Here is a 24,949-nt window from a genome sequence, read left to right as displayed (position 1 = left end):
CTGGTGGGAACACAGGGCCAGTGGGTCCCCAGGGGCTTGTACTAGGACACATGGATCTGAGGGGCTCTGCGCAGACGCCCGTCTCCCCAGTGAGGGCAGGGCCATGTCCCCTCCAGCCCCCAGGACAGGGCACCGTCCTCACTGAGGTCCACTGCGCCTGTGCCCACCCCGGACGCCAGACAGCCCTGTGGTGCCCCACCTGGATGTCCACGTCGTCGCCGGCCCCCCGGGGGGCTGCGCCCGGGTCCTCGTCGCTGGAGCTGCCCCCCTGCTCCTCCTGCAGCCGCAGCACCTTGCGCCTGCGCGCCCCGCCCTCCTCGTGCTGCCGCTTCAGCTGGTACAGAGCCCGGCGCTCCCGGCGCTGCTGCAGCCGGCTGTGGCTGTCCCTCAGCTTCGGGGCCTGGGCCCCCGCCAGCAGCCCGTGGTCCTCCAACAGCTCCTGGGGACGGATGGGGCCCAGGTGAGGGGCACAGGGCAGGCCGAGCGGGCAGGCTCTGGACCCAGACACGGGTTCAGTGTCGGGCCTGCCACTTGCCAGCAGGTGATGTCACCCTGCTGAGCCACAGCTTTTCTCCAGTGCAAAATGGGGGACGCGCCCAGTACCTCCCCACCAGGGCTGCTGGGGGCTGAAATGTGCCAGACGCGGGGACACAGACGGCTACTCCATGGAAGCACGCTGTCGCTGCTCCTGGCCAATGAACACCTGGGCCTGGGGACAGGTGGGGGACAGGGAGGAAGGGGAGGGGCCGTGGCCATCACCCAGGGTCTTCCCCGGGCTCCTGTCTGTCACGGCCTTGGCCTGCCCCAGCCTATGTGGGTGTCTCAGAGGGAGGTCCTCCAACCAGCAGCAGCGTCTGGGACACAGAATGTGTGAAAATGCCAAGTCCTAGGCCCCTTCCCAGCAAACTGACTCAGAATCTTGGCGGGGTCAGGAGCCGGGGTTTGACAGACCCTGGGGGATTCAGAAGCGCATCCGGGGCACCCAGCCCTCCACCCAGCACACAGCTTTGTGAAGGGGGCCTTCGCGGACCCTGCTGGGTTGGACCCTCTGTTTTTCACTGAGCCCCAACCAGTGAAGGACGTGGAATATGCGTGTGCGTGTGTGTATGTGTGTGCATGTGCGTGGGTGAGAAAGCGAGCACAAGAGAGAGCGAGCCCAGTGTCTGGGGCCCACCCAGGGTTGAACCATGGCTCTCGGAAGCCACAGACCTTGAAAGACACAGGGACAGTCAGGACATGCCGGTCCCTGACGTGGGGAGCCCCTAAAATTGTGTAAGATGCCTTGGTCACTTGGCCGCCCACGCCAGGCCTCCAAAGGGAACGGGCCGCCCCAGGGACCCTGGCATTTCATTTCTGCTCCGTGGCACAAGCGCGGCCACTGAGAGTACAAAGCGGGTCTTCTCGTTCTCAAGTGGAAAGACGAGCAGGGAATATCAACAGCACCAGCAAGGGGCAGGGCCACGTGACAAGGACGACACGGCAGACCCTCGTACGAGACCACCTGCAGGCCCTCCACGCACCAACTGCCCGAAGCCCCACAGGCCCTCTGAGGCACGGGCGTTACCTTCCCGGTTTCAGAGGCAGAGCCGAAGCCCAGAGAGGGCCCACAGCAACCTGCCCGGGTTGCAGGCCAGCCAACGGCAGAGCTGGGATCTGCCGCTGGGACATGGGGTTCAGACGCAGTGGCTCCAACCACTCCTACACTGCTCCCAGCGCCCAGCCCTCCAGTGCAGCCAGCTCCGCCCCGGCTCCAGAGAGCACGCTGTTCCTGAGGATGCAGCACAGGACGGCTGGCCCTGCAGTCCCCCCCTGGGAGCCCTCCTGGATTCCCACCCACACGCCTGGTCGTCGGGGGTGGGGGTGGGGTCCGGCTCACTCGGCTCTGGAGTGTGCTCAGGGGCACTCACTCTGCCTCCCCTACACCTCGGCCTCCCTGTCCGCCTGGGTGGGCTGCCCCCTCCCAGGCCCTGAGCCTCACCTTGAACTGGCGCCGCAGGTTGGCCATCTCGTACAGCCGATGCTCCTCTATGCCCCGGCGGCGGCACCACTTACGGGAGTTCCTGCTCCGTTCAGATTTCACCTGGGTGGAGGCAGACACGAGGTGGCAGGGCCTGGCCAGTGGGGACATGGGGGGGGGGGGCGGGGGCGGCGGGGTGTGAGGGGCGGCTGGCCTCCCACCCAGACCACCCCAGCGTGGGTCTGAACACCAGCCTCTGGGAGGATGCAAGGCAGGTGGGAGCCCTGTCGGCCCTGACACCAGCTTCCTTCCTTCTTCCAGGTCTCAGCCATGGAAGAAGGTCGCTGCCCCCTTCCTACAGGAAGCCCTCCCAGACCACACTGGCTCAGATACCTGCTCCCGGCTCTCTGAGCCCATTCTGGGTGGTCAATGTGTAGGAACACATCTGGCTTCCTGCACTGGACTGTGAGCCCCAGGAGGGCGGGGTCCCCAGCACTAGCCGGCTCAGGGAACGTGTTTTGGGATAATCTGGACTTTCTCCCAACGGCACTGGCTTTAACTGGTACTTTAGAACCCCAGGCTCCCCTCCAGCCTGGGCGCTGACCTGCTGGTTCCAAGGACGCTGGAGTCCTCGGGGTCGGGGGTGTGAGGAGGAGCCAGAGCCTCAGGCAGGCCCTGACCCTGTGCAGGACGACAGACAGGCCCTGCCGCCAACCTCACCTGCACCCAGGTGTTGAAGACATTGAAGAGCGTGAAGGGGTCGCCCTGGTCACTCTCCAGGGGCCGCCGCGCAGCCGCACACTCCAGGTTGCTCTGGGCGCTGCGGGTGAAGGGCGACTGGACGCTGAGGGCGGCCGCGATGGTGAGCACGGGCTCCGCCAGGTGGAACATGGAGCCCAGGATGAGCATCTTCCCTGGGGGGCGGGCGGCGAGCTGAGCCTCTCTCCTTGCCTCCCTCCCTCCCTCCACGCTGCCCACAAAGGGCCCTGGCGGCCAGATGGGCAGACTGCGCTTTCCGGGCGTGTGACCCCGGGCAAGGCCTCCGTTTCCCCACCTCGGGCGGGCACTGCCTGGGCACCAGCTCCCGCTCTTCTCTTCACGACTGGCTTCCCCAGCATCCCCTCCCCGGGTGCGGGCTTTCTGTTCCTTGAGGCACCGCCTCTGACCTGCCACCGGCCTCTGCCCGCCCCCAGGACGGGACGCCACGCCAGCCGCAGCCGGGCCTGCCTGGCACACAGCAGGTGCTGACTCCTGCGCCTGTCTCAGGAGCACTCCTGCCCACCTTCATGTAATTCGAAACAGAGGGGCAGGTGAAGACGGAGAACAGGGCGGGGGAGGGGAGGCGGCAGGGGACAGGGGAGGACAGAGAAGGCAGGCCGGCAGGAGGAACAGTGTCGTGTCCAGTGAGGTGCAAACACATTTCCCGGTGCTCAGGCTGTCCCCACCTGCCCTGCGGGCAGTGGCTTGCGCGTCATGCGTCTGACTCACCCCCACGGGTCCCACTGCCCATCTTCCCAGAAAACTCCTGCTGCGCATCTAGTCTTGTTACGAAAAGGCGGGCAGTGAAACAAGTCCGTCCCAGGCCTCTAGCTCTGTCACCTCAGGCAAGTCCCCCCACCCTTCCTTGCCTGTATGACAGGGGGTGACAATGGCATCCACCTGCTGTGAGGATGAACCGTGTGAAGCACTCAAAGTGCCCGGCCAGTGACCAAGCCTCCGGGTCCAGAGCCTGGACCCAGCACTGGGTCACCCGTGTCTACCGCCCAGCAGGACGGGGACCAACGGCGTCCCAGGGGACCGCCTGGGGAGCGCCTCCCGGCTCTGCCCACTGCAGGACCCCGGGGACGCGCCGCGCCCCAGCCTTTCTCTGAGCCTCGTTTCGTTTCCTCGTGGACAGTGAGCGCACTCATGCCTCCCACTCTGCTGTGGGAGACGACCAGTGACATGCCTGACACACACGTAGTGCCCTGACTAATCCGGCTCTGTCATGGGCTTGTCCCACTCCCTTGGGCACAGACCTGTGCCTCCTCCACGGCCCCACCAAGCCTCAGTTTCCTCTTCGGTACGAGAGGGGGCCCCAAGGCACGGCCCTCACTATGTGTGAATGAAACCATACCAGGTCCCTAAAGCCTCAGGCAGCTTTTCATTTCACTGGCACTCGGGGACTGCAGCCCTCCGAGACGGCCGTCTCCAACTCCTGCCCACGCCAGAGCCCCATCGAGGCACAAGGACGGGGCCTGAAGGAGATTTAACACAGGAGTTCTGTGAGCATTGTCCCTGGGAAATGGCCCCACGGGGCACTGGGTCCTACTGGGACTGCGCTGTGGCTGTGGCTGGTCGGTGCAGCTAGAATGTCTCGAGTCAGGAGAATGGGTGGAATGAAGGTGCCTGAGTCAGCAAGCTCCTCAGGAGGGGCAGGGCTGACTCTGAATGAGGAAGAGAGAGGTTCTGCAATCCCTACGACCCACCTCGAAGGGCAGCACCAGGGCGGAGCTGGGACTGGCTGTGCAGACAGACGTCTGTTTGTTTGCACCATCTCCCTGGTGCCCGGCGCCAAGTCTGGGACTCATGAAGGAAGGGACAGGCCGGGCACCAGAGGGCAAGCAGTGCCCCGTACCCACCCTGTGCCCTGTGGGTCACCCCAAGAGGGGGTCGTCCTCACCAATCACGACATCTACAGGCAGCTGAGCCAGGAGGGACCCGATGGGGGTGAGGGCCTCTGAGCTGTCCAGGGCGCCCTGATCCCGGAGGTAGTGGATGGCCGTTTCCAGGCTGGCTGGTGGTGGGGGCTCAATGAAGGGGAAGGTCCTGGGGTCTCCCACACTCATGCTCTTCATCTGCAATGAGAGCCAAAGCCCCCGGGAATGGGGGATATATGAGCCACTGTGCAGCCCTGAGAGAGCGCATGGATCACCAACTCGTGAAACTTGAAAACCCCCAATATCATCCATGACTGGTGTGGCTCAGTGAATTGGGAAGAAAAGTGGGTCTGCAAACCAAAGGGTCATGTGTTCGATTCCCAGTCAGGGCACATGCCTGGGGTGCAGGCCAGGTCCCCTCACCCCCAGTAGGGGGCACGTAAAAGGCAACCACACATTGATGTTTCTCTCCTCTTTCTCTCTTCCTTCCCCTCTCTCTAAAACTAAATAAATAAAATATAAAAAACAAAATAACAATATTGAGGCCCACTGTACAGAGGCAGGGAGGAAGGCCACTGTCTGGCCAGCACCTTTTCTCCCAGACCCTGGCCATGGAGTGGGTGCATGCTCTAAGCTGGACCAAGCAAGGTTTCTCAGCCCCTGGTTATAGTGATTGGCTAAGAAGTGAGCACGTGACCTGAGCTGGCCCAATGAGAATCCTTCCCCGGGACTTTGCAAACTGGAGCTGGGAGAAATTCCAGCATCCTCTCTGGTTGTGAGGGGTCAGGACAGAAGCTCAGAGACCCTGTGGCTATGCTTCCATTGCCTGAAAATTAGCCCATCCACCACAGATGGAGAAATCCTTAATCATTCCTAAGCCAGACCTCCCCCTAGATACGCAAATCCATAAAATTCTCTTTCTTGCTTACGAGACTTTGGGTTGGGTTTCTCTCGTTTTCCACAAAAGAATCCCCATTAATTCAGAGGCCAGAGGGGCGGTGGGTGGTGGGAGAATGAAACGAAACACACACCCATCACCAGGCCTGCAGGGCGACTCACGTGACTCGGAGAGAGCCTGGAGAAAGCTCAGAGAGCCCAGGGCCCAGCCCGAGCCGCCTGGGGAAGGGACCTGCTCGCCTGGCCTTGATTGGAGGCCACCAGACATCTCTGGCTATCCACCACACCCTGACATTGCCTGGGAGATCACCCACAGCCCATTAAAAGACCTTGAAATCAAAAGCTCTGGCCCTGGCTGGTGTGGCTCAGTGGATTGAGTGCTGGCCTGCAAACCAAAGGATCGCAAGGTTCGATTCCCAGTCAGGGCACATGCCTGGGTTGTGAGCCAGGCCCCCAGCAGGGAACGCACAAGAGGCAACCACAGGTTGATGTTTCTCTCTCCCTCTCTTTCTCTCTCTCTTCCCCTCTCTAAAAAGAAAATAAAATCTTTTTAAAAATAAATAAACCAAAGCTCTGGGTGAGGGGTGGATTTTTTTGGTAAGCTCTCCTGGTGTTGCTGGGGCCGAGCGTCAGTGTCATGGTCAGTCTGGCAATGCCACACCCTGGGCAGTGACAGGTCCCAGAGTGGATGCAGGTGACCCAGTTCTGCTGACAAGACAGGCTGGGAAATTGGCCAGAGGGCTTCTGGGAAAGATTCCCTTGGCCTTAAACCTGGGGCCCACAGAGAAGGGCAGCTGGCTGCTTCGGTCTCTGGATGGCAAAGGAGGAAGAGGAGGTGCCCACGGCTGTGGGAGCCAGAGGGCGTTCCAGAGGCAGGCCTGGGGCTGGACAGCCTCAGGTGGAATCGGGCTCTGCCACCAGCTGGCTATGCAGCCTGGGTCAGAGCACCTCACCTCTCGGCGCACCCACGTCCCTGTCTGCACATCAGAACAAGATGACCTGCCCCAGAGTTTTCGTGAGGGTCACAACAGTTACGTACATAAAACCTCTGGAGTACAGCCCAGTCCCCAGCGAGCACCAGGTTGGTCGGTGCTTTTTGTCATCAGCGTCTGCCGTTATTTTGTCACTGTCATCAGAACAGCCGCTGATGAGCTGAGGATGCAAAGACAGAAAGGCCCGGGTCCTTTATGACACTACTGAGCCATCTACATAACGGAGCCCAGACGGCCCTGTCTCGGGCCTTCTTGGTACCTATAAAATGGTCCTTTTTCCTCCTTGTTTAAGCTAGTGTTTTTCCAACAGCAAGTCAAACTCCATGAGGTGGGTCACAACCAGATTTATAAGAAATAAAATCGCCCCGGCTGGTGTAGTTCAGTGGATTGAGCACGGGCCTGCAAACCACACGATCGCAGTTCGATTCCCAGTCAGGGCACATGCCTGGGTTGCGGGCCAGTTCCCAGTTCCCGGTTCCCAGCAGGGGACGAATGAGAGGCAACCATACATTGATATTTCTCTCTCTCTCTCCTTCCTTTCCCCTCTAAAGATAAATAAATAAAATCTTTATAAAAAAGAAGAAATAAAATCAAACAAATAGAAACTATCAGCGTGTGGCACCCATAGGAAGGGGCTGGTTTGTGCCACTCACACACCCGGCCGCCCTGCAGGGAGGTGTGGCCGGGACGGAGCTCTGGCCCGGGGAGAGGAAGCGGGGGCACGCCACCCGCAGACCTGGCCCGTGAACCCCAAACCCATGCTCCGTCCCTCCTGCTGGATGGCTGACAATGATGCGGACACCCTGGGGACGTGATGGGGCCAGGAGAGGGAAGGGGCCTGGCCCCCAAGTAAAGGACACTGCCTGCCAACCTGGGAGCGACAGTTCTGAGCAGGGTGCCTGCCTGAGCTGAGTGACACCACGGGCTGAGACGTGAGTGTGCCGTGGCGGGAGGGGAGGAGCCCCGATTTTACTGTGAAAACCACTTCCTGACTGGTTTCTGGGGTAGCTGAAAGCGCTCTGACTCAGTCTGCCCGTGACCCTGTTCCTCCTGTGACCCAAGGTTCTCCCCGTGACCCTGTGCATCTGAGCAACAACTGTCCCCTCGAAATGGGATCTGGCATTTGGAAGGGCGAGTGCCCCCGGGGGCCTGTCCAGCTCCACCGTCCCCGGCCCTGAGCCCTGGGACTCGGCCCCTCTGAACGCCCCCTGGCTCCCCACGCACCCCCACCGGGTGCCCTTGCCCTCCCTGCCCCCGCCTCACCTGCAGCACCAGAGTGTCCAGGGCTACCCTCCGAATCTCCGGGACAGCGTAGGGGGCGAAGGCGTCGTAGTCCGACTCAGCGTAGAGGCGGAAGCAGACGCCGGGGCCTGTGCGGCCTGCGCGGCCCTTGCGCTGCTCCGCACTGGCCTGACTGATCCAGAATTCCTGCAGCCGCTGCAGCTTGGCCTGGGGGTCGTAGCTCATCTCCTTCACCTTCCCTGGGTGGGCAGGAGAGCACGTGGGGGTGAGGGGAGACAGGGGGCGGGGGGGGGGCATCCGTGTGCTGCAGCAGCCACACGGGCCCTGCCCACGCCTGGCCCCGCCCCAGTCCTTCACCCTCCGACACCTCACTCACTCTGTTCCGTGAGCAGCGGCCCACTGCTCGGTCTGGGCCCAGCCCTGCCATCCAGTTAATGGCATCTCATCTCCCCTCGCACACATCTCCTCATTTATTCTCTCAAGCCTCTGTTTATATGCACAGAGGTTCAGACATCCCACACACATTGTGGAGAACCTAGTAGTGTTCTTCACAGTGGGTGTCGGGCACTGCACTCGGCCCTTGGGGTCCAGCTGTGGACAAAATGAGGTCCCTGGTCTCGAGGGGCTGAACTGACACCCTATTTCATCACTTCTAAGATCAACCTGTTTTCATATAGTACTGTCCCCAATGTATTTTATGTTTTTAAAGATTTTATTTATTTATTTTTGGAGAGGGAAAGGGAGAGGAAAAGAGAGGAAAAGAAACATCAATGTGTGGTTGACTCTCACACACCACCTACTGGGGACCTGGTCTGCAACCCAGGCCTGTGCCCTGACTGGGAATTGAACTGGTGACCTTTGGTTCGCAGTCCGGTGCTTAATCCATTGAGCTACACCAGCCAGGGCTGATGTATTTTGAAATCTATAGCATGTCCACGTTTAATGGACGGCATTTTAAAATCTCCTTCATGGTACATAAAATTATGGAACGTTTTACCGCGGGCATCCTGAGCGTGACTCTGTGAGGTAACCACTAACACTCACTGGTGTTCGCTCTGTGCCAGACCCCATCCCCAGTGCCCCAGCGCATTCACTCAGCTAGTCCCTGCACCCAGAGGGAGGCACCGCCATTTGCACATGAACAGACTGACACACGGTGTCAGGGCCACGACCCTGGTCACACTGGCCAGACTGTCTCCAGTGCTCCCCAACCACTCTGCTCCACTGACTGGATCCAGAGAGCAGGCTAATCAGGAGGGCAGACGATAAGGAGATCAGCAGATCTAAAATCCGATGCCCACACCAGGAAGCAACGCAAAGCCCCACCAGGAAAGCAGGCTCTAGGGAGAAGGGGGAGGCCGCTCGGATTAGGGGGACTCGGTGGGCCCCGAACAGGGAGACACTCACGCGGGCCCTGGAATGAACGGGGGGATGGACGAGGGAGCCCTGTGACACCCAGAGGAAGACAGCTCGCAGCAGCCACAGGTGCAAAGGCCCTGAGGCCGGGGCAAGCTAGAACGTCTGAGAGAGACCAAGCTGCTGCCACTGCGGCACAGCCCTAAATGCCACCTAGTCCCTGACTCTGTCTGGCTACACCTGCGCATCTCCAAGCCTCACCTTTCCCCTGGGCCCTTGGGGTGGCTGGGGGCAGCCTTACCGGAATCTACTACAAAGCGGATCCCATCGATGGTGACTGAGGTCTCGGCGATGTTGGTGGAGAGGATGCATTTCCGGACTCCAGGGGGCGCCACATCAAACACCTGGGGGAAAGCAAGGTGAGGTGAGGGCCAACTCAGCCCTTGGACGCCCCCAGTGTGTCTCACACCCATCGGGCTAAACCAGCCCAGTGCCTCCCCTCGAACCCTTTCCCCCTCAAGTCTCCGCCTCCGAGGTGGCTCATGGTTCTGGACCAGACCCCAGCTGTCCTGGGTCCTCCCCCGCACCCCTCCCCCCAACCCTGCTCCAGACACCCCTGAACGTGGCGAAATCTCCTGATTTCACACCCTCCTCCCCCAAACCACTGCCCTGCCCTGGTCCAGGCCCCTCTTTTCCCTCCAGATGCTGCTCCAGCTTCCTCCCGGGTCTCCAGCCTCTAGACTTATTCCTCCCAGGGCACCCTTCCCCCGCAGCAGAGGCATCTGCTGAAGCACAGACCGGCACTGTCCCCACCTTGCTCAGAACCCTCCCAGGCTCCCCGGTACGCTCGGGACAAGGCCAAGGCGCTGCGGTCCAACCCTGTGCACCTCCCCAGGCCCGTCTCTCCTGGCTTCCCCTTCATAATTCGGACGCCAGCTACCCTGCGTGGAGCTGCCCAGCTGCCCCATCTTTCTCTCACCCCAGGCCCTTTGCACAAGCCCTTCTCTTGGACCCAAGAGACAGTCAAGCCTGGTGGCTTGGGGGTTGGTGACATGGCCTGGGGATCAAATGCAGATAATGGCACACAACCTCACCTGGTCAGCAGTCCACAGCTGCTGTCTCACTGTGTGACAGCAGACGCACTGTGATAGAGACCTGTGGCCTACAGAACCTACAAATACAGACTCCCTGGCCCTTCACAAAACTGCCAACCTCTAGTTCGGAGCATGACCTCGCCAGTCACCGAGGTCCACAGCCTGGTTCTGCCACCTGCGTGACTCTGCACATGAGCCGGCACCCCGGCTTCTGCACCGGTAAGCGGGAACGACAGTGGCCATGGGACCTGGCGGGGAGGACTAAACGCAGCTAGCTGCAGCCAGAACTCCGGCTGCTCGCGGCACATGCTCCACTCTGCTCCCCGCCCCCTGCTTAGGCCGGGCTTTCTCAGGTCTCAGTTTTCCTCTTCCTCCAGGAAGCCCTTCCTGAATCCACCAAGACTCTGCTCTGGAGTTCAGGAGCTTTCCTCTACCAGTCATAAAGCTGTCAGCTGTTCTTCCATCTTCCCCAACAGACCAACAGCCACTTCAGGGGAAGGGCCACATCTTGGCTCCCCGTGTGTCCCAAAGAGCCCCCAGAGCCCCCTAAGCCCTTGGGGAGGCACCAAGCAGGTGCTGGGGGTGTGTCTTCATCGATAAGCAATGCCTGTGGCCTGCAGGGGATTTTCCCGAGGTGCAGGTAGTCATCCTCCAGGACAGTCCCAGAGTCTCACCTCCCAGGACGCTCATCCTCATCCGGCACCTCCGCAGCGAACAGGGTGCGCTGACCTAACTAGGGGACCCTGCAGAGATGATGGCCTGTGACTTCCAAGGCCAGGCCACTGTGGCTCCTGTCTTGGTCTCTTGGGGACAACCAGCCACCACATGGCAAGGACACTCAAACAGCCTCCCAGAGAGGACCAGAGGCCCCCAGCCCCAGCTGACTGCATCCTCCTAAGAGACCCTGAGCCAGGACCACCAGCTAAGCCCCTCCCAAACTCCTGATCTACACAAACTATGTGAGTGATGAGTGCTTATTGTCCTAAGCTGCTAATCTGGGGACGATCTGTCACACAGCAATAACTGACACAGTGACCCAAAGGCCTCTCTCCCAGACCCCCGCCATTCCAGCCACGTGGCCTCTTCACCTTCCCCACGCCCCACCCACCGCTTCCCAGCTCCATTCCTTCACTCAAACTGGTCCACGCATGCCTGGACTGCCTCCCTCCTCCCTGTCCTACCCCAAACCCTCCTACTCCCTCACAGCGAAGCTCAACACCTCCCACCTCACTGGGCACCCTCCCAGCCACGGACCCCTGCCCAAATGACGTGGGCAGCCCTGGTGTAGCCCCTGCATTCACGGCCTCTCGCCCCTCCAACCCTGCCCCCTGCCCCCCACCCCGCGGCAGAGCCAGCCCGGAGACAGGCCACACCTTATCCTGGTCCGCCACGGAGAGGGCGCTGTGCAGCGGCAGCACCACCCAGCGCTGGGTGTGGCTGGCGTAGGTCTGCGCGGCCTCGAGCACGGCGCTGATCTCCGCCATGCCGCTGAGGAAGACGAGGAGGTCGCCCCGCTCCTCGGGTGGGTACTTGTTGTCAATGGCTTCGAGCACCCTCAGGAAGGGCCGCGGGTCCAGCTTCTCCGACTTGGACACGGTCGCCTCCGCCTCAATCGGCTGGTACACGACCTGTGAGGGGGCAGCCTGGGTGTGAGCGCCCCGTCACTCCAACTCAGAGCAGCGGGGAGGGGGAGCCACAGGCTGGCAGAGAAGACCGATCAGGGGGGTGGCCAGCAGCATGCTCAGCCAGGCGAGGAGGACGTGAGCAAAGCACAAAGGATCCAGGTTAACTGGGAGGCTTCCGGGGTGCGGCAAGGTCTGATGTTTCCTCATCTGGGTGCTGGCTGCATACAGGTATCTAACCGGCAAAAGTTAATTGAGCTGTTCACAAGACGTGTGCATTTGTGTTTGGAGTGTAACTCCAACCACAGAATTTTAGGGGTGTGGCCAGGATTAAAGAAAATCGCCCTAGAAATCCCTTCTCAGAAAGTACCCTTACTCTCCCTGTTTTAAAAAAAGATTTTATTTGCTTTTAGAGTGAGGAGAAGGGAGGGAGAAAGAGAGGGAGAGAAACATCAGTGTGTGGTCACCTCTCATGTGTCTACTGGGGACCTGGCCTGCAACCCAGGCATGTGCCCTGACTGGGAATCGAATCGGTAACCTTTCAGACCGCACTCCAAGCACCTGAGCCACCTGGCCAGAGCAGGGAACTGACTGCTTTCCCCACTGGCCAACAGGACGCCAGAAGGCAGAGGGCCCATCAGCACTGTCCCCACAGGCCCACCACCCAGGGAAGACAGGAAGGTGGGGAGGTAGGGAAGGAGATCGGGAAGAGCACGCAGAAGCCTTCTGGACCAGGGTGTGGGGGCCTGCCAGGCCACAGGGGATCAAGGACAGAGTTCTCCACTGTGAGAATGGTGGATGAACTTGGTTTCTGGTCCCTGGAGCCGGCGGGTACCTTGACATTTTCCTAACCTCCTAGTTCCCAGCCTTGAAGGATATAACAAGATTTTGGCATAGGTGTCATGTTCCAAGATAGTTATGAGAACTTCTTGCCCTTTTGATAGCTTAAGGGAGTGCACGAACTTTGAAAAACAACATTGTTTCTAGTTCCTTGCAGTCTTGCTTCAGGCGTTAACAGTTTGTATTTAAGACAGCTGTTCTTTGAATAAAGTTGCTATTTGCCAGCAGAGCATTTGGTCCTCTCCATTCTTTCAGTCCCTCGCCTCACCTCGCGACCACCCTTGCTGCAGCGGGCTGCGGCAGAGTGGCGCCCGAAGAACAGGGACCCGGAAAAAGGGGGTCTGGGAGAACAGGGACCCGGAAAAAGGGGGTCTGGGGGGACCTGAAGAGTCCTAATCGCGAGGATAGAGGAGCCCGAGAGGACTGCTGCTACGGGGGCCCGGTAAGTTAAAAGTAAAAGTAGCAGGGAGCGGGGTTGGAGAGTTCATAATCATGGGGATTTCACACTCATCAGATCAGGGACTTTTTGAACAAGTCCTTTGCTCCTTATTAAGGGGGCGAGGCATTGCTACCTCTAAGGGTCAAATACATCGTTTTGTAGATTTTATTCAACAAGTTTGCCCCTGGTTCCCGGAAGAAGGTACTATTAATATGGAAATTTGGAAAAAGGTAGGAGAACGTATTTGTGAGCACTACCGTGCTCACGGCCCAGAGAAAACTCCTGTTGATGCATTTTCTTTGTGGACACTAGCGAGAGATTGTCTTAGAGGAGATTCTGAGTTTGAAAAATGGGAACGTGGGACTCGCAGTAGTTTGCGAGCCACTCGTTCGGCAGAGGATCTTTCTCGCTCTCTACCTCCAGCGCCGACTGCCCCGCCTCCAACGACTTGGGAGTCGCCACGGTATGAGGAACCTGATCTTAAGGCGGCGACTGATTTTAAGGTGGCGACTGTTCAATCGGGGCCGCCAAACCCTGACGAAGTAAATTGGGGAGATCTGGCAGGTCAAGCGGCCACCTATGACCCCTCTCATGGGGCCTTTCTTAACATAAAGAAAGTAGATGAGAATCCAAAGGAGACAGAACTGGATTTTAGTTTTAAAGACCTCCTTCATCTTCTTCAGACTTTAAAAAAGCAGACTTATGAAACTAAGGAGGAACCAGTTCAGGATACAGTCCCCATAGACCCTCCTTTTGAAGACCCTCTATTTCCGAAAAATCCTACCACTCCATTAATAGCTCGAGTGGGATATCGCCCAGGTCCGCCTCCTAATGATGTAAGTGCATCCCCCTTACAGATGGCGATGCGGCGAGCGTTTCATGAGGGCGAATCCATAGGATTTTCCTCTGCCCCTCAAATTTTCCCTGTTGTCCAACACCAAAATCAGGGTCAACAGTGGCGAGATTATGAACCTATTCCCTATAAAACTTTAAAGGAGCTAAAATTGGCTTGTGCTCAATATGGTGCAACAGCTCCTTTTACCATAGCTACTATGGAGACTACTGGTAGCCTTATTTTGCCTCCACAGGATTGGAAAAACATATGTAAAGCTGTACTTTCTGGAGGAGAGTATTTATTATGGATGACTGAGTATTATGAAAACTGTGACCAGCATGCTCAAACTAATGCCGCTCGTCAGGCGCAGATCACATATGAGCAATTATCTGGGACAGGAAATTTTGCAGATGTTCGGCAGCAATTAAATTTTCACCCCCAAGCTTATGATTATATTAGATGGGCCGCCACTACGGCTTGGAAAAAATTACCCAAAACAGGGGTAAGGAAGGAAGAACTGTCAAAAATTAGACAAGGGCCCGATGAACCCTTCCAAGACTTTGTCGCGCGTCTTCTAACAGCAGCACAGAGAACTATTGGAGACTATGACGCTGCCACTATAGTCACCAGAGAGATGGCATTTGAAAACGCTAACGCTGCCTGTCAAGCTGCCATGAGACCATGGAAGGGTAGGGCAACCTTAAATGATTATATTAAGTTATGTGCTGACATAGGCCCAGGGTATATACAAGGAAGTACCTTAGTTGCAGCCCTGAAAGGACAAACTGTAAATGAATTCTTAGCCACAAGAAAGGGAGGTAGGAGAAAACCCGGACCCCCCGGGAGTTGTTATAATTGTGGAAAAATGGGTCATGTTGTTAGACAATGCCCTAATTCTGGAAGGTCCAATAATCCGAGTCCTGCTCAAGGTCGCTCACCAGGCTTGTGCCCTAGATGTAGAAGGGGAAATCACTGGTCAAATGAATGTCATTCTCAGAGAGATCGTGATGGAAATCAGTTACCCCCGTTGGGAAACGGGAAGCGGGGCCAGCCTCGGGCCCCGCAACAAATTTACGGGGCAGTCTCCAACCTGATGCCCACCTCGGAAGCACAGGGGACCGGCTTACCGTTTCCCACCTTAAGCGAGCCACCCCAGGAAGCGCCGGTTTGGACCTCCGCCTTGCCAAACATGTAACACTGGTTCCAGAAATGGGAATACAGGCTTTACCCACTGGAGTATTCGGTCCTTTACCTGATAACACAGTAGGTCTCCTAATAGGAAGAAGTGGCTTTACTATGAAAGGGTTAATTGTAGCACCTGGGGTCACAGATTCAGATTATACAGGAGAAATTAAAGTTATGGCAAAAACTGAACATGTTATTATTAATTTGCCTTCAGGGACACGAATTGCTCAATTATTATTGCTTCCTTATGTCAAAACTGAGCAAGGAGCTTACTCGATGAATTATCGAGGGGATGCAGGATTTGGTTCCTCTGATGCCTTTCTGTTAAAGGCAATAAAAATGGATCGCCCAGAATGTTGTCTTACTATCAGTGGAAAAAGATTTACAGGCATATTAGATACAGGGGCTGATGTCTCTGTAATCTCTCTCAATCATTGGCCCTGCTCTTGGCCTATGCACCCCACTACAACTACCCTTCAAGGGGTTGGACAGTCCTCTTCGCCATATCAGAGTGCCTCTATTTTATCCTGGGCCCATGAGGAAGGTTCAACAGGCATTTTTCAGCCCTATATTCTTCCCCATCTCCCCATTAACCTTTGGGGGCGTGATGTTATGGAACAAATGGGCCTTGTCCTCTGGCAACCACAGGCTCCCTCTCCATCTTTTTCGTAGCGGCCGCTACCTTTCCTGCCCCATGTGCTGATCCAATCTCTTGGAAAGATAACAACCCCATATGGGTGGATCAGTGGCCGCTACCTCAAGAAAATCTTAAGGCAGCCCAACAGCTGGTGCAGGAGCAGCTTGCTGCTGGTCATATTGAGCCTTCTACATCGCCTTGGAATTCCCCCATTTTTGTTATCAAAAAGAAATCAGGAAAATGGAGATTATTACAAGACCTAAGAAAGGTCAACGCCTCCATGCACCCTATGGGGGCGCTTCAACCTGGCCTGCCATCTCCGGCTGGAATCCCACCTAATACTTTTAAGATTATTATTGACTTAAAGGACTGCTTTTATACCATTCCGTTGTCTCCTGCGGACTGTCCACGATTCGCTTTTAGTGTTCCGACAGTCAATCTTAGAGAACCCATGAAGCGATATCAGTGGAAAATACTACCTCAGGGAATGGCTAATAGCCCTACGTTACGTCAAAAATTTGTACAGCAGGCTATTCAACAAACTCAAGATCAATTTCCTCTTACATTGATCATTCATTACATGGATGATATTCTATTGGCACACGAGAATGAATCTTATTTGCATTCTACTTTCCAGCATATACAACGAGCTTTATCCCAATCTGGCTTACAAATTGCTACTGATAAGGTACAAAATACCTATCCATTTTCATACTTAGGGTATTCTTTGAAACCCACTTCCTTCTCTCCACAGAAACTGACCATTGATACTTCTCAATTAAAAACTTTACATGACTTTCAAACCTTTTTAGGAGAACTTAATTGGATTCGTCCCTCTCTTAAATTATCCACGGGCGACTTAAAACCTCTGTTTAATATCCTCTTAGGAGATCCTAATCCTTCATCTCCTAGGTTCACGACTCCAGAGGCAAAGAAGGCTTTACGGTCTGTAGAAGTCGCTTTATCAGCAGCTCAACTCACATATTGTGATAGTTCACGACCATGGTCTTTAATCATTCTTCCTACTACCTTGACCCCTACAGGAGTTTTATATCAGGATGGAGTATTACAATGGATCCATGGATCGTCTACTCCAAAGAAGGCTTTGAGTTCCTATCCCTCTCTAGTAGCAGAACGCATCCAGCAAGGACGTAAAATCTCTCTCCAAATTTTAGGACATGATCCCACTATTATTGTTATACCTTATACCGCCGAGCAACTCAACTGGCTTCTTAACTTTAATGACATTTTTGCTCTTGCTTTTGAAGGTTTTGCTGGGACTATCTCTCATCATCTTCCAGCTAATAAAATTTTACAATTTGCTCACACTGCACGATTTATTTTTCCTAAAATCGTCACTTCCGAGCCCTTATCAACTGCCTTTACCTTGTTTACAGATGGATCTTCTAATGGACGTGCCGTTCTGCTTACTCCTACCAAGCCTCTCATCTGGACTACTCCTTATGCCTCAGCTCAAGAAGTAGAGTTATTTGCTGTTAGCCAGGCTCTTGCCTTATATAAACAGCCATTTAATCTTTACACAGACAGTCAGTATGTTGTCCGAGCAATGACTGTTTTAGAAACTGTTCCTTTAATTCATACCTCTAACTCTACAATTTCTCAACTTTTTTCAGATATTCAACAACTTTTGCAAAAGCGACACTTTCCCTGTTTCATTGGTCACATTCGAGGACATTCCTCCCTACCTGGACCCCTTGCCCATGGTAATCAGACTGCAGATACTTTTACGCAAATTTTCCTTTCACAGGAGCAAAAGGCTGTATCTTCCCATGCTCTGCATCATCAATCTGCTCGCTCTCTTCGTTACCAATTTCGTCTCACTCGAGAAGCTGCCCGCCAAATTGTTAAATCCTGTTCTACTTGTTCTCAGCTTCTCCCTGTACCTCATTATGGCATCAACCCTCGTGGTCTTAAACCTAATGATCTTTGGCAGATGGACGTTACTCATTGCCCAGCATTTGGGCGATTACGTTACTTACATGTCACTGTTGATACCTGTTCTCATTTTATTTGTGCCTCTCCTCTCACAGGGGAAAATGTACGCAACGTCATTACTCACCTTCTCTCTTGCTTTTCAATCCTTGGAGTTCCTAAAATTTTAAAGACGGATAATGCTCCTGCATATACTAGCAAAAGTTTCGCTTCTTTTTGTGCTTCATTCCAGATTCTTCATAAAACAGGTATACCTCACAACCCACAAGGACAAGGCATCATTGAACGCACTCACCTTTCCCTCAAACATCAATTTTTTAAATTAAAAGGGGGGAGATGGTATGATCCTCATTCTCCTAAACTGTTAGTGTCACATTCTTTATTTGTTCTTAACTTTTTAACTTTGGATCTAGAGGGACGCTCCGCAGCTGATCGGCATTGGGGGCCGCGTATGCGACATTACCCGTTGGTTTATTGGAGAGACCCCATAGATGGCTCTCGTCATGGACCTGACCCAGTGTTAGTATGGGGCAGAGGGCATGTTTGTGTTTTTCCAACAGACGCAGAAGCCCCTCGTTGGCTTCCCGAACGCTGTGTCAGACATGCCCAGAGGCAAGATGAACCGGCTGCGGAGACGGCTAGCACGCCTGACAATACAGCCTCGCCTCAACCACCCAGAGCGAGCTCGGAGAAGAATCCAACGCCTAGCGATTTTGCTGAGCCTTTTGTGGATGCTGAGGATTCAAGTGAAGACTGAAGAGTATTGGGCTTTTGTCCCTAATCCTCCTATGATGCATCCTGTGACCTGGAATGATAAGGACTCTATCCCTGTTTATGTTAACAACACTAAAGTTTTAGGACCTCCTTCTATAGGGCATGTTATTCCAATATCTATACTTTATAACTATACAGGATTATCTACTACTATACCCATTTGCTTTTCATTAAATAACAATAATTGCACTCTTATCTCTAGATACACCGATTGGGATGGGAATTTCACTGATGGGACTCATTGGGGTGTGGACTTGCTATACCTTCGACGGAATGTTTCAACTACCATTGTAGGACCGGGAGATCCTCCACCTGATATCCCATTGTGCACGCAGAAAACGCCGTCCCCAAGTCAATTGGGACCTGCTTGGAGGATTTGCCATTTCAACTATACCATCTGTGATCAAGGACTTTGTGACTGGAGTGATTACCATCCTGGAACATTCAGACCTATGAACCTATTGTATGGTATATGGACTCGAAACAACCGTACATTTCAGAGTATGTTATGGAGGGCGGTTGCTGCCCTTCAATATGTTACTATTGCTAAGAGAAATGTTCAGTGGGTTCATTTAGGAAACCAGGATGCTATAAATGTTTCTGGAACTCAGAAAAATGTTTCAATTATTGCTTGCGTTCCAGATCCATATGCTTTTGTAGCCGGAAATATTCAACTCATATATAATCAAAAGTATAACTTAAGCTGTCATAATTGCTTCCTAACCAATTGTTTAAATGCATCAATGAATGTTACTTCGTTTGCCGTTATAAAGCAACCTGCCTTCGCTTTTGTACCTGTTAACCTTTCAATCCCCTTGTTTAGTGATCCAGGGTATGCTATTATTAAGGCTACTAACGATTTGATTTTAGCCCGATCAAAAAGATTTATAGGGACGCTTATTGCAGGAATTACCACCCTGATTGCCCTCATTGCGACAGCAACTACAGCTGCTATTGCCCTAACTGAAGGTGTATAAACAGCAGACTTTGTTAATGAGCTAGCACATAATGTCTCTATTGCCTTTCAAACCCAAGAGGACTGGGACCGAAAAGTAGAACAGAAATTGAATGCCTTGTATGATACTGTTAGAATTGTTGGAGAAGAGTTAAACTCACTCGAGGTTCGGTCTTCCTTGAAGTGTCATTTCATGTTCTCTCATATATGTGTCACCCCCTTTTCTTATAATTCAACTAAGTTTCCATGGGAAAAGGTTCGCAATCATTTGTTAGGGATTTAGCATAATTGCAATTCTTCTTTAGACCTTGTTACGTTACATAGAGAGATTCAGGATATGATCAGTGCCCCTCCTTTAAACATAGATATTGCTCGAGATGCTCAGAATTTCTTGTCCGATTTATCCAAGCAGTTTCCCTCTTTTGGACATTTTTTTTATAATTGGATAGGTTTTGGTATCTTCGTTATTCTGCTTTTGTTGTGTATACCTTGCATTATTCGGCTTTTTATCAAACAAATCGGTGGCTTATACGTAGACCTCAAAAAACATAAGCTGAACATGACAAAGGATGTAGAGCCAGTGCGCTATATAAAATAAAAAAGGGGGAAATGTGGGGGCCTGCCAGGCCACAGGGGATCAAGGACAGAGTTCTCCACTGCGAGAATGGTAGATGAACTTGGTTTCTGGTCCCTGGAGCCGGCGGGTACCTTGACATTTTCCTAACCTCCTAGTTCCCAGCCTTGAAGGATATAACAAGATTTTGGCATAGGTGTCATGTTCCAAGATAGTTATGAGAACTTCTTGCCCTTTTGATAGCTTAAGGGAGTGCACGAACTTTGAAAAACAACATTGTTTCTAGTTCCTTGCAGTCTTGCTTCAGGCGTTAACAGTTTGTATTTAAGACAGCTGTTCTTTGAATAAAGTTGCCATTTGCCAGCAGAGCATTTGGTCCTCTCCATTCTTTCAGTCCCTCGCCTCACCTCGCGACCACCCTTGCTGCAGCGGGCTGCGGCACCAGGGCCTGTCTGTCTGTCTGGGAGCAGGACTCAAGTTCCGGCTCTGCCACTTGTGAGTCATCCCGGGAGCCAGTGACTTCACAGCTCTGAGCTTCGCTTTTACCTCCATGGTAGTAACTGGTGGCACAGAGCTACCGAGGCTGTGGCAAGGGACTCACATGAGCCCCTGTTTGTTAACCAGGGAGCATGGAGTAAACACCTGATAAGTGTTAGCTGTGATCGACATCATTAATATTATGGACAAAAACTATACGTAGACAGGTTGAGGAACGGGGACAGTTCAGGATAGAAGCTGCTGACTGAAACTTCAGGACTAAGAGTTGGGGTGCTAAAAAGAATCTCTGCCCAGCTTTGGGTAGAGCAAACTGTGAGAGGACCTAAAAAAAAGGTTTGTCATGAATATCAAACTCTCTTTCCCCTCAAAGGCCTGCCTCTCTTGATTTCAGCTTCTTCAGCAAGAGTTGCGACTCAGGCGGGGGTGAATGAAACATAATGAAGTGCGGTGGAGTCAGGCTTGCCCCCCAGGACTGCTGTGAGAATAGGATGACATGGGGTATGACAAGGGATGTGGGAGACCTGTGGTGGTCCCCATAAAGGCTGTTTGGTTTCCCCGGCACAGTCACCGAGAAAGAGAAATGATATTTCCAGCCTCCCTTGCAGCTAGGTGGGGCTTGGAGATGAGAATGGAAGCAACTGCACGGCCATGGCCAGCTTCAAAACAAACTGGACTCTCCCTGGACTTTGGCTCCTCCCCTCTTCCCATAAACCCTGACCACACAGAGCAGGACACCTAGGACAGGGCTTCTTGCCAGCCCCTCAGTGGAGGTGTGCCCCCCCTTACCAGGTGTGGTGCTGCCGCCCAGGGGACATTTGGCAACATCTGGAGGCATATTTGGTTATCACATCTGGAGGAGGAAGCTGCTATTGGCGTCTAGTGGGCAGAAGCCAGGAATGCTGCTAATGATGCTACAACACACAGGGCAGCCCCCACACCCAGTAATCATCCGGCACAAAATGTCAACAGTGCTGTCTAAGAAATCCTGCCCTACAAGGTGGGAGAGCGATGAGAAAGAGCGAGCCTGGGTCCCTGAATGACCGCATGGAACTGAGTTCCCATTAACCTGGACCAGTTGGAGTGTTAAAATGTAAGCCTTGCCGTGGCTGGTGTGCCTCAGTGGACTGAGTGCCAGCCTGCGAACCAAAAGGTCACTGGTTTGATTCCCAATCAGGGCACGTCCTGGGTTGTGGGCTAGGTCCCCAGTAGGGGGTGCATGAGAGGCAACCACACACTGATGTTTCTCTCCCTCTCTTTCTCTCTCCCTTCCCCTGTCTAAAAATAAATAAATAAAAGCTTTTTACCACACGATTGTGGTTCGATTCCCAGTCAGGGTATATGCCTGGGTTGCAGGCCAGTTCCCAACAGGGGACTCACGGGAGGCAACCATACATTGATATTTCTCTGCTTCTCTCCTTCCCTTCCCCTCTAAAGATAAATAAATAAAATCTTTAAAAGAAAAGAAAATGATAAAAAATAATAAATAAAAGCTTTTTAAGAAAAATTGAGCCTTTACATTTTGGGATCTCCTCTGATAAGCACTTAGCCCTCTTTCCAGCCCATGTAAATGCTCAGAAGTGGCAGCTTTGGAAAAGGCAGAGTGAGAATATCCTTAATCGAAGGGATGGGAAGCAGAGCCGCAGTGAGGGGATGGGTCCGGGTCTGGCCAGAGACCAGCAGGAGGCCTGGGGACGGGGCCCGGGAGCACTGACCGTGATGGGGAAGAGCCTCCCGGGCACCTGCACCACAGGGGCGTTGCCGAAGTAGCTGGAGAAGAGTGAGATGTTGATGGTGGCCGACATGAGGATGACCTTGAGGTCCGGCCGCTCGGGCAACAGGCGCCGGAGGACGCCCAGGAGGAAGTCGTTGTGGAGGTGGCGCTCATGGACTTCATCCACGATCAGGACCTGGTACTGGGGCAGGCTGGGCTCCCGCTGGATCTGCCTCAGGAGCAGCCCCACCGTCAGGAACACAACCTTGGTGGCCGCCGAGCGTGTGCTCTCAAAGCGGATCTGGTAGCCGACCTGGGTGGGGGGTGGGGGGGAGGGCGGTCAGCAGAGGGCCCTGGGCCGGCGTACCAGCCCCTTGCCCTGGCCAAAACGAAATCTGAGTAAATGCCCCCGCCTCAGACTCGGGGGGTCCAACACACTTGGGTGTGAACCCCACCTGTGCATTCCCCAGAGACGTACTGCTCTCTCCTGTGAGGAAGAGAACATAAATTTATGTGCTAATGCACATAAATTATTCGGGGCAGAGCCTGGTGTATGACACTAAGTAATTATAACACTAATAAGTAACCTTTCTTGGAGGCCTTACTGTGGGCACCAAGGGTGATAAATGCTTCGTGTATATCGACCCACTGAGTTCTCACAGCCGCCACAGGGAGGAAGGGTCAGTCGTATCCTCACTTCGCAGGTGGGAGAACCGAGGGCACTCATCCAACGCCACAGCTAACGCGTGGTACCTCCCATCACACATGTGCACACATGTTGGTTTGGGGCAAATTACAGGGCTCCATGTAAGAGTTACCAGGAAGAAAACATAAAACATCTCCATGCCCTGGCTGGTGTAGCTCAGTGGATTGAGCACGGGCCTGTGAAGCAAAGGGTCGCCGTTTCAATTCCCAGTCAGGGCACATGCCTGGGTCGCAGGCTAGCTCCCCAGTAGGGGACGCACGAGAGGCAGCCACACATTGATGCTTCTCTCCCTNGGACTTCATCCACGATCAGGACCTGGTACTGGGGCAGGCTGGGCTCCCGCTGGATCTGCCTCAGGAGCAGCCCCACCGTCAGGAACACAACCTTGGTGGCCGCTGAGCGTGTGCTCTCAAAGCGGATCTGGTAGCCGACCTGGGTGGGGGGTGGGGGGAGGGCGGTCAGCAGAGGGCCCTGGGCCGGGGCACCAGCCCCTTGCCCTGGCCAAAACGAAATCTGAGTAAATGCCCCCGCCTCAGACTCGGGGGGTCCAACACACTTGGGTGTGAACCCCACCTGTGCATTCCCCAGAGACGTACTGCTCTCTCCTGTGAGGAAGAGAACATAAATTTATGTGCTAATGCACATAAATTATTCGGGGCAGAGCCTGGTGTATGACACTAAGTAATTATAACACTAATAAGTAACCTTTCTTGGAGGCCTTACTGTGGGCACCAAGGGTGATAAATGCTTCGTGTATATCGACCCACTGCGTTCCCATAGCCGCCACAGGGAGGAAGGGTCAGTCGTATCCTCACTTCGCAGGTGGGAGAACCGAGGGCACTCATCCAACGCCACAGCTAAAGCGTGGTACCTCCCATCACACATGTGCACACATGTTGGTTCTGGGCAACTTACAGAGCTCCATGTAAGAGTTACCAGGAAGAAAACATAAAACATCTCCATGCCCTGGCTGGTGTAGCTCAGTGGATTGAGCACAGGCCTGTGAAGCAAAGGGTCGCCAGTTCAATTCCCAGTCAGGGCACATGCCTGGGTCGCAGGCTAGCTCCCCAGTAGGGGACGCACGAGAGGCAACCACACATTGATGCTTCTCTCCTTCTCTTTCTCCATTCCTTCCCCTCTCTAAAAATAAACAAAATCTTTTTTAAAAATGCTGACCATTCACAAGAGCCTGAAACTGGAAACTCCCCAAATTCCCATCGGCAGCTAAAGGGACAGATATCTGCGGCCGTCACGACGGGCTACCGTACAGCACCGTGACCACACGGTGCTCACCTCCATGCAATACTGAGAAGGAACCTCACATAAATGACACCAAGCAACAGGGGGCAGGCGCAAAGGAGAACACCCTTTTTAATTCCACTTATGAACAGTAAGAGGCAAAAATAGCCTGTGATAATCTATCACTAACTCCCGTGTGACAACCTAGCACTAAGGTGATCATCTGTCACTAAGAACAGTGATGACCCTGGGGGCCTCAAAGTAGTAACGGGAAAAGGATTTTTGGGGTGCTGGTGAATTTAGTGTTTTAAAAGACTTTAGCCCTGGCTGATGTAGCTCAGTGGACTGAGCGCGGGCCTGCGAACTAGAGGATCGCAGTTCGATTCCCAGTCAGGGCACATGCCTGGGTTGCAGGCCAGTTTTCAGTAGGGGACGCATGAGAGGCAACCATACATTGATACTTCTCTCCCTTTCCCCTTCCCTTCCCCTCTAAAGATAAATAAATAAAATATTAAAAATAAACAATAAAAGCTCTCTTTTAAAAAAGAGTTTATTTATTTATTTTTAGAGAGAGGGGAGAATGGGAGGGAGAGAAACATCGATTGGGGATGCCAAACCTGCAACCTAGTCCTGCGCCCTGACAGGGAAGGGAATCGAACCAGCGACCTTTAGCTTCGCAGGATGGTGCCCGACTAACGAAGCCTCACTGGTCTGGGCAAGCAAGTTTGATTCTTCCTTTAAAACAATCTGGGTGCTGCCCTTGCTGGTGTAGCTCAGTGGATTGAGTGCGGGCCTGGGAACCAA

The 24,949-nt window shown here is 54.0% G+C and overlaps 1 protein-coding gene across 2 annotated transcripts in view; it reads right to left on the bottom strand.

The window, feature by feature from the left end:
• DHX34 (DExH-box helicase 34) overlaps nt 1–24,949 on the bottom strand; it is a 36,774-nt gene that overhangs the window by 6,904 nt on the left and 4,921 nt on the right. Inside the window, exons 3-11 of one of the 2 annotated variants that reach the window (XM_037059480.1) lie at nt 23,222–23,338; nt 22,202–22,396; nt 11,551–11,805; nt 9,385–9,487; nt 7,749–7,966; nt 4,620–4,794; nt 2,678–2,871; nt 1,979–2,080; nt 200–439 (exon numbers count right to left, since the gene is read on the bottom strand). In XM_037059480.1, the coding sequence (XP_036915375.1) occupies nt 200–439; nt 1,979–2,080; nt 2,678–2,871; nt 4,620–4,794; nt 7,749–7,966; nt 9,385–9,487; nt 11,551–11,805; nt 22,202–22,396; nt 23,222–23,338 (1,599 nt within the window). Of the gene's footprint in view, nt 1–199; nt 440–1,978; nt 2,081–2,677; nt 2,872–4,619; nt 4,795–7,748; nt 7,967–9,384; nt 9,488–11,550; nt 11,806–22,201; nt 22,514–23,221; nt 23,339–24,949 lie in introns of both variants that reach the window. The other variant, XM_037059476.1, reaches the window with a different exon arrangement.

This window comes from Sturnira hondurensis, unplaced genomic scaffold (genome assembly GCF_014824575.4).
Source record: "Sturnira hondurensis isolate 20B ecotype Veracruz unplaced genomic scaffold, ASM1482457v3 Scaffold0001020, whole genome shotgun sequence".
In the NCBI taxonomy this organism is placed as follows: Eukaryota; Metazoa; Chordata; class Mammalia; order Chiroptera; family Phyllostomidae; genus Sturnira; species Sturnira hondurensis.
The sequence above is the reverse complement of the archived record's forward strand: the minus strand, read 5'-3'. Positions and strand labels throughout refer to the sequence as shown.